At 36.9% G+C, this 9113-nt stretch overlaps 1 protein-coding gene across 2 annotated transcripts in view; it reads left to right on the forward strand.

Annotated features, from left to right (window-relative positions):
• Positions 1 to 7752, forward strand: part of RGS7BP (regulator of G protein signaling 7 binding protein) — a 110285-nt gene extending 102533 nt beyond the window's left edge. For both annotated transcript variants that reach the window (XM_008059222.2, XM_008059223.2), the window contains exon 6: positions 2206 to 7752. In XM_008059222.2, the coding sequence (XP_008057413.1) occupies positions 2206 to 2297 (92 nt within the window). In that variant the 3' untranslated portion in view covers positions 2298 to 7752. The remainder of the gene's footprint in view (positions 1 to 2205) is intronic.
• The last annotated feature ends 1361 nt before the right edge of the window (positions 7753 to 9113 follow it).

A 9113-nucleotide genomic window follows, 5' to 3' on the forward strand; every position in this document is an offset into this window, starting at 1 on the left:
CCACTCACCTCAGCCTCCCAAAGTGCGGGATTACAGGCTGAGCCACTGAGTCCAGCTAGAATCTGAGTTTTAAAAGAGGTTTTAATCTATTGATATTGGGAAGGTAGACTGTGTCTTATTCATTTGATGTGCCCACCAGGGGTTCCTGTTTTCTTCTCTGACCTGGACTTGCCACTCTAGTTCTGTCTTTATATATTACATAGTGCACCATTCCGAGGAACACTGTTAACCTTGGTGGGTGACACTAATTTATAAACAAGTATGACACATTAGAGTCTTTGGGAAGAGGAGGAAAAGCCTGGGCACTTGGATGTAAGAGGACCAGAAAGCCAAGATTTATTTTTGTTCTTGACAGTTTCCTGATTGTCTAGGCTCAATCATCAGAAAAACACTCATCTACAAGCCAATTCTATTGAGGTGGGGGCACATTCTTCACTACATCTATCTCTGATCTAACTTCTGCTTCTGTGCCCTTTGCCACAGTTATATCCCCTTTAAGTTTAGAATGGGAAAGGGAGCCCCTCAGGCCCACTCTGGAACAATAGTACAACCAGTCCTGGCAGAGTTTAGGTACATAACAGTCACCATTGTCAACCGATGGTTATGTTGCTCCTAGCTCCAGTCTGACCATGTGCTAGCACGGCCCCAGTTGGCAATTTCTAGTGGTCTTTAAAGTCCCTTGTAGTGCTTTGCCTCTGAGAACCACACTGGCCAGTTCTGCTTCAATAGGATATTTCTACCACCTTCTCTTTTGAATTGTACCATCTTTTTAAAAACAGCTTTTTAAACCAGATTTGGTTTACTGGCTTATTTCTTTGTCTATTTGTCATCATGCTAAAAATTGCAAACCAAAACTTATGACTTCCACAGTTGGCAATCTTCTCTGAAAGCTTTTGTGTACAGAAATCTATAGAAAGTGCTGGGAAAAGACTCAACAGAAAATAGTTGAAACTTCTTCCTGAGACATGAAGTAGATGAATGGAGCCAAGATAATGGTCAAGTGTAAAGGAAAATCATTAATAGTTGCTATTTCAACTGAGTGCTTCCCCTATGCCAGGCACTCCACATCCAAGCTAAATGTTTTTCATAGATTATTTCACTTAATCCTCACCTGAGCTAAGTATTATTTTATTTTATTTTATTATTATACAGCTGTAGGGTACAAGTAAGGGTTAACTACACAAGCAGGCTCTATGCCGGTGGAGTTTGTGCCTCCAACTGGTTTGAGACCAGGTACCCTTTGTGTTGTTATGTGTTCCCCCCAACTGCCACTCCTCCACCACCACTGCTGTGCCCGCCCCTGTCCCCTCACCACCCCCCCCGGCCCCCACAGAGCTCAGCAGCTACAGATGCCTCCCTTGTGCTAATGTGATTAATGTTTGGGTCCCACTTATGAGTGAGAACATGTGGTATTCAGTTCTTTGTTTCTGTAATGGATCACTAAGTATGATGGCCTCCAAGTCTACTCAAATTGTTGCCAAGTCCATGATTTTGTTCTTCTTTATGGCTGCATGATACTCCTTTGTGTATAGGTGCCACATTTTCTTTATCCAGTCCACTTTCAATGGGCAGTAGGGTTGATTGCAATGTTTTTGCTATTGTGACTAGCGTAACTATGAACATGTGGGTGCAGCTCACCTGAGCTAAGTACTATTAAGCCCTATTTTGCAGACAGAAGAAACTGAAGCTTAGTGAGTTTAAGTTACATGTTCAAAGTCATTTAACTAGTAAATAGCAGAGGTAAGTTTAGAAAAGTCAACCTTACTCCAAAGCATGGCCTCTTTCTAATAAGCTATATACTTCTCCTAAACTGAAAGATTGCCTCTAAGCAGTTTCAGTTTAATTTTAAGCAGTGGTTCTCAGCCTTGAGTGATTCACCTCCTCACCCCACCCCCACCCCCCCAACACACACCTCCACCCAGGGAACATTTGGTCATATCTAGGGACATTTTTGGTTATCACAGTTGGTCATGGGGTGCTACTGGCTTCTGGTGAGTAAAGGCATCCAGTGAGTAGAGGATGTGGCTCACATCCTGCAGTGCTTAGAACAGTTGCCCACAACCAAGAATTACCTGTCCCAAAATGTCAGCAGTGCTGAGGTTGAGAAGCCTTGATTCGGAGGACAGTGGAGTTTTTTCTCCACTTCATACAAAGCAGGTTATTTTGTCTGTACCTCACTCTTCTGTACATTCTGTCCCATCACAGATGACAGCAGCCTTCTGAATCTAACTCCCTACCCCCTGGTTAGAAGACGGAAGAGAAGGTTCTTTGGGCTGTGTTGTCTCGTGTCAAGCTAGGCGGCTCCTCCTGGAAACCCATTGAGAACACCTGAAAAAAATCACAAAAGCCGAGGACCTCCAGACAGCTGAACCACACAGTTATTGGTTTTTGACTATGTTTTCTATGCTTCCTTATTACTTTAACTGCCTCCCCTGCCCTCTTAAATGATTTTACACTTGAAAGCAGCTGCCATCAAGAAAAAAAGAACAGATTCAAAAAGCAGGCTGTTTTTAAAAGGATTTTTAAAGCTGACATTGTGCATGTCTGCTTCAAACCATGCCATGACAGATGCAAGAATTATGATTTTTAAATTATTTAAGGGTTTTTTAAATGTATTATACAGAGAAATTATTTCACATATGATAGTATATCTATAGCTCTTGCTGATCTCATGTTAACACTTTATCGCATATAAAAGAAGTCTCTAAACATAGAAAGCTATTTAAAAATGCAGAACTGTGTTCAAAAATCCAATCTATTAATATCCTTAGAAGTAATATTATAAACAAACATATATCACCTCACTATTGCTTTCTCTGAACCCATTGACGTTTAGTCTTCCATTCTGTCAGAATCTAAGAGCTTCAACATAAAAACATCTTAATTTATAATGCAACAAAAACCACGTATGAAAAGTACTTAAATTTTGTAAATACATAATAATCCTGATACCCTTGTATAATGCATATGGGCAACTAATTTCCTTTGATCCAATGGTGTCTTTTTCAGCTTCTTGGAGAACGAAGTAATCCAGTTAGGAAATGGTGTAGTAACATATACAATTACCCTCAAATGTAAAATCGAATATTATTACATTTTGTTCTAATTGAAATCTGAAGCATGGTGTCTGCACATCAGCATAGTGTTAAATCTTATAGGGCATGCTGGAATTAGCTCAGATCGTAAAAATATTTAACATTTTACATTGTTAATAAAAATTTTTTTAGTTAAGCTAAGCTTGTCTCATATTAGATGACTATGCAGATATGACTTTTCCAATGTGTACTTGGTGTCTTGTCTTATGCTTAGAATCTTGAAAGCAGGACACTTTAAGCAATACTATATTTTCGAAAGGAGGAAGCCACATGCTTTTTTTTTTTTCTGCTCACAGCTTTGTTGTGATCTTCCTTCCCTAAACTTGTAACATGGTACAAATTTTGTTACATTTTCCCATGTTCTTCCTTTGGCCCATTTCCCAGACAAAATTTCCCATGGGTTGAGAGATCAAGTCTTTGCATTTCTTTCTTGCTTTCCATAGTCTGAAAAAAACCTTCAAGTCAGACTGGAGGCACCAGTGTCTCATACAATAGAAGGATGAACTAAATGCCTATAAATGGTTTATCTAAGACATGTCTTTAATGCTACGTCTGTACTTTCTCAATACTTATGTGCACAGGTATTTATATGTATACTAATATTTTTATCTAAAAACTAAATATATTAAAGCCTTTAGTTTTCATGAGGATGAAGAAAAGTACAGATAACTACTGGAATACTAATTGCCTCAGGTTGAATTAGATGAAATTGCTGATATTTGACTGTTTTGACCTACAAAATGGCAATTTCATATAGTTCAACCTAATATTTGATGCGAAAATTATACTTGGAATTGTCTTCCAGCTTTTTTGATTGAAAGTGAAAGAATTAAAGAGTTGGAAGAAATTTCAAAAGGCTATGCAGATCTCTATTTAGATCATACCAGCTGGTTGTTGGCCTTATTCTTGGAGTTCAGAGCTGTGTTTCAATAAGCCAGTAATTAATACCAGGTAATAGGTATGCCTCACTTCACAAAAATAAGTACCCTCCAAATGTTATATGAGAAAAATACAATTTTCCAAATCAAATACTTGTAGAACAATTGTGGGAATGCTATTTAAAGCCTCCTGGGATGAATACTCCCTTGCAAAGCAAGGAGCCACTCCCAGACTTACCTAGCTACAGACCTTGATTTTTGTAAATCAAATATGATTAAAGCTTAATATTCTTTCCTGAATCCAGTTCATATTCACCTCTGAGGTTATTTCACTTAAGGTCCATTGTCTTTGAAATTATGCAGTAGCTCAATTTGGCAATTCTCAGCTCCTGTCTCTGCCCTCTTCCACACTTCGACCATATTGAACTCAACTTCAATCTGGTTCCTACTAATCCGTGCAAATTTATTAACTGATAAGCCCAACCCTGGTGTTCAGCACGTTCTTCTGAATGCCTGACCTAAATCACTTCTGCTTGATTAATTTCTGCTCACTCTCGCCTTAGTCTCAGTGTGAAAGTAACACCTACCTTCTGTGCAATTGTCCTTTGTACAACTGAAGACTGTTAATAAATTCAAGTCTCACCTCCATGTCTGGGAAGGCTGTAGTAGCTATTCATGGAGATGGGAATTTGTCTAATTACCTAGCCAGACTTTCCATATCTAAGGTAATATATTCAGCCACCATATCTTTTATTCATAGTGCCTGTTTTCCAGCCTTCGATAAGTTTTATAGTTCCCATGGACACACTCCAAGATTTATAGATTTTCTTTCAGTAGCATGTCCTAAAATTAAATTTAGTGCTCCAAGTCCTGATAACCTACACTGGCTCATGGTTGCAATAGGTAATTCACCGTCTCCCATTACATATGCCAATGCATCCCTTAGGAGCTAGCCACTCTCCTCTCACCTACCAAAGGACTTTCTCAGGTGTGGTTCCGTGAGATAAAGTTCTACTGTCTCAGCTTCCTGCTGGTAATTTGCTTTCAGATTAGCAATAACACTGAGTTGATCCCTAGGGGTAGATCTCTAGGGAAAAGAACATTGAACCCATTTTGTTGCGTGTACTCATATGCTTGAAACAGAAAAGGATGTAAGCTTTTTGTGGTACACACCCATTCATTTTACCACCATATTTTTTAATATCCCATGTTGATTTTTTTTTTAGATTACAAAGAATTTTGTGGGAAATACCACTAAATAGAAAGAAAAAAATAATAATCTGAATTCCACCATATTCAAATCATTTAAAGCCACACTTTTGGGCTTTAAATTAGTCAGGGGCTGGGCCCCAAAGTACTTTTGGATTCGATTAGTAAAAAAACGTCCACAAGGCCAAGATGTCACTTTTAAAAATCTGTCCACAAATGTTGTATACATCTAGGAACGGACTCACTGCCAAATTCTGGTTGTGCCATTATTCAGGGGTGCAAAGAAAGCTTTAGAAGTAGCACACCCCTGATGCCTCCTCTAATGAATTATAGCTCTTGGGGTAAATTCAAAAATCCTGTCAGACCATTTTGTTTCTCCGTGCTCCTGTAAAAACAGTCAGGATATTCAGTGTTTGGCAATACTGCCACCTACTGAAAGTTTAGCCTCAGTGTGGGGGGGGGAAGATAAAGACATTATAAAAGTATCTACTTTATTTTAGACAGGAAACTAATAGGCTAAATTAACAATAATCCCATCTGGAATTTCAAACTCTAAAAGTGTCAACATTGAAAGGATTAAGGATATCATCCAGGCAAACCTCTCACCCCACACACTCATACCCAAAGCAATGTCCAACATTCCTTTCTGCTCTAAAATATAACCAAATGCAAAATGTTCAACTTTCAGGTAACTATAGGTAGGAAGAGAAAAATGCAGTGATACTATTGACCCCAGAATAAATCAGAACTAAACATACAGCCTGTAATAGACTTGCAAACATAAAAGAATTGAGTACATTACAAAGACGACATTTCAAATCTGTGAGAAAAATTCAGCTTATTAAGTAGGTTATATTGAGGTAACTGGTTAGCCATTGGGGGGGGAAATAATAGATTTATACTTCATAATTTTCATCAAAATAAATTCTAGATGAAGTAAAAGTTTAAATGGTAATATACATTAATAAACATATAAAATTTCTGACAGGCAATATTGATAAATATTTATATAATTTTAGTGTGGAAAAAAAAAACCTTCCTAAGAGTGATACCAAAGGAAAAGGCCAGAAAGAAAAGTTGGATGGAATTTGACTAATTAAAAGTGCAAAACTCCCACATAGTAACAAATAACAAGCCAAATGAAAAGAGAACAATATTCATAATATATGCAACAAACAGTAATGATGATGACTATATATCAAGAGCTTAAACACCACTACTCTTGGGAAGTTTCCATGATCTACAACCCCCTTCTCAGCCAAGTGTTTCCATTTCAGTTTTTCCTTATTGAACTTTTTTGGTTATTGCTTGTTTACCTGTTTATCCCCACTAAGCTGGAAGTACAGGAAGGCAGCAACTGTGTCTATTTCACTTACTGTGAATTCTTGACTCTTAACACAGTTCTAGACACAAAGCAAATATGGAAAACACATTTATTAAATGAGTGAATAATGAATGAATGAATTTTAAATGATATTTTATGACTCAGGAAGAATCAAACTTTCCAACAGAAAATTGAACCAAGGACAAAAACTGATAACACACCATAAACTAAAATAGTCTACTAATAATAAATGTGAAAGTGCTTGAATGCATTGGTAATTAATTAAAAATGCAAATTAATATTACATATTCCCTATTACATGTTAGGACAGCAAAGAGTATAAAGAATTTGAGTTCCCAGGGACTAAAAGTAAGTATAGAAATAAACATTCTCTTAGAGAGTCAACGAGAGTATAAATTGATCCCATCTTTCTGGAAAATTATTTTGGCACTATGTTTTTCCTGCATGCTCAGTAATTCTACTTTAGGAAAATTCTAAAGGTCAGAAAAAAATTGAGTTACAAATTGCATTTATTCATTATTCAAAAAGTGTATGCAAGAAAGAATGTTTATAGTAGAATTATTTGGAGGAGTGGGAAAATGTAAATAAGTCTACTTTATAGAGTTGGTTAAATGTGGTACATCTTTTCAATGGAATACTGTGCACCAATTAAGAATAAGCACCATATGTGTATTTATTGAAATGTATAAGCTATATTATGAGATGAAAAAAGGAAGTTACAGAAGAATAGCTATAGTATGATCCCTTTTAAAAATATACGTATGCATGTGTGCATTTAAAAATCTGAAAGGATACTTGCCAAAGTGTTAGCAGCATTTATCTCGGGGAGGTGAGATTTGGAGCAATTATATTTTCTTTTTGCATATCTGTAATTTCTGATTTTTCCACAATGAGCATGTAGTATCTGTATAATTTTTTCAGGGACTAAACAATGATGTTCACGATATATATTAAATGAAAATACATGTTATAAAACAATATATATAGTATGACACAATATTTGTAAAAAAAAGAAAATATATATAAATATATCTATGTATGTATATATATGCATAAGAAAGCTAGACGGACATACACTAAAATGTTCATAGTAGTCCTCTATGGGTAGTGGGATTATGGGTGATTATTTTTTCTTTTTGCTTTTCTGTGTTTTCTAATTTTTCTACAATGAATATGTATTACTTGTGTAATAAAAACTAATAATAAACGTTTTAAAAAATGAAAATTTGAGAGATATTTTTGACTCACCACTTGTCCTCATCTCCTCCCTGCACCACCCACTCCCCCACCCCCCCACCCCTGCTTGACTTGTTCCTTGTCCAGCTGTGAGACCTGGAGAAGAAAGAGCTGGCACAGCCACTTTTGAGAACAGAAAAGAGAGAACCAAGAGTGGGGAGAGGAAAGAGAGAGAAAGAAAAGGAAGAAGGGAGGGAGAGAGGGAAGGAAAGGAAGAAGGTAAGAGTAAAGGAAACTTAAGTGAAGTCAGTGGAGGAAAAATTAAAACAGGCTTTGGAAACTTTTTCACTAACAGTAGCAATGTGTCTAAATTTAGCTCAGGTTTTCTGATAGCTACAGAAAGAAAAAGAAATTCATTAAGTTGAATAATTTTAATTTCTAATAAAAGGATACATACACACACACGTGTGCACACCTGGAGAGCCACCTAGAAATTAAATTCTGACTGAAGTGTATCCCAAGAAGTTTTTCAAAGGGCAAACTATTGCAGTCCTACTCGGTGCTAAGGGCTGTGCAGTACAGCTTAGAGTTCATAGGCCTTTGAATCTTAGATGTGCTTCAACCATGTACATAACTGTGGCTAGCAGTTCCAATATCTATTCTTTCCTTATTTTCTTTAGTAATAAATTTCAGCGAGGCACTAGTCACCTAAAGTAAAGACTCCATATCCCAGACTTCTTTGAGATTTGGCTCTGGCTGTATAACTGGATTTTGGTCAACAGGTTATGAGTGGAGGGGTGTGCAATTTCCAGGTACCAACCTTTAAATAAAAGGCATGCATTTTAATGCTCTCCTTTCCTTCTCTCTGGGCTACAATGAAAGCATGAGTGTGGGGGCTGAAGCAATCATCTTGGACACAGAAATGGACGCCACCTGAAAATGACAGAAGTTCCCTATGTCAACCTAAAATCATCAAAAAGGGTCAAAATCTAATTTAAAGAGAGTTTATTCAAGTGCATAGTGTGAGGTTGGACCACCCAGAATCACCATCTCCAAAGAAAAGAAGTCAGCATTCTGAAGTAGGAAAGTTAAGATTCCATTTATATAGACAGAGACAGAGGAGTTTTTACAGAATTATTCAAGCTTGGCACATAGTTACTGAAATTTGATTGGGTATAGGCAGCATTTCATTTGGGGAAGAGTACATTTAGCATTTTTTTTACAGAAGGTGTAATAATCATGGGTTTTCTGTCATCTGGTCCAAGCAAAGCAGGACAACAAAGGGGAGGTTAGTCTGTAACAAAAGTCATTAATTAGGAAGACAGGAGGTTTTGTCTCTGACACCATTAATCCTCTCTAGTCATTGTATAGAAAAAGAAAAATAAGAAAGTGAGTTGATCTACAATCTGA

Source organism: Carlito syrichta, unplaced genomic scaffold, assembly GCF_000164805.1.
Source record: "Carlito syrichta isolate Samal-C Ts95f unplaced genomic scaffold, Tarsius_syrichta-2.0.1 Scaffold303959, whole genome shotgun sequence".
NCBI lineage: Eukaryota > Metazoa > Chordata > Mammalia > Primates > Tarsiidae > Carlito > Carlito syrichta.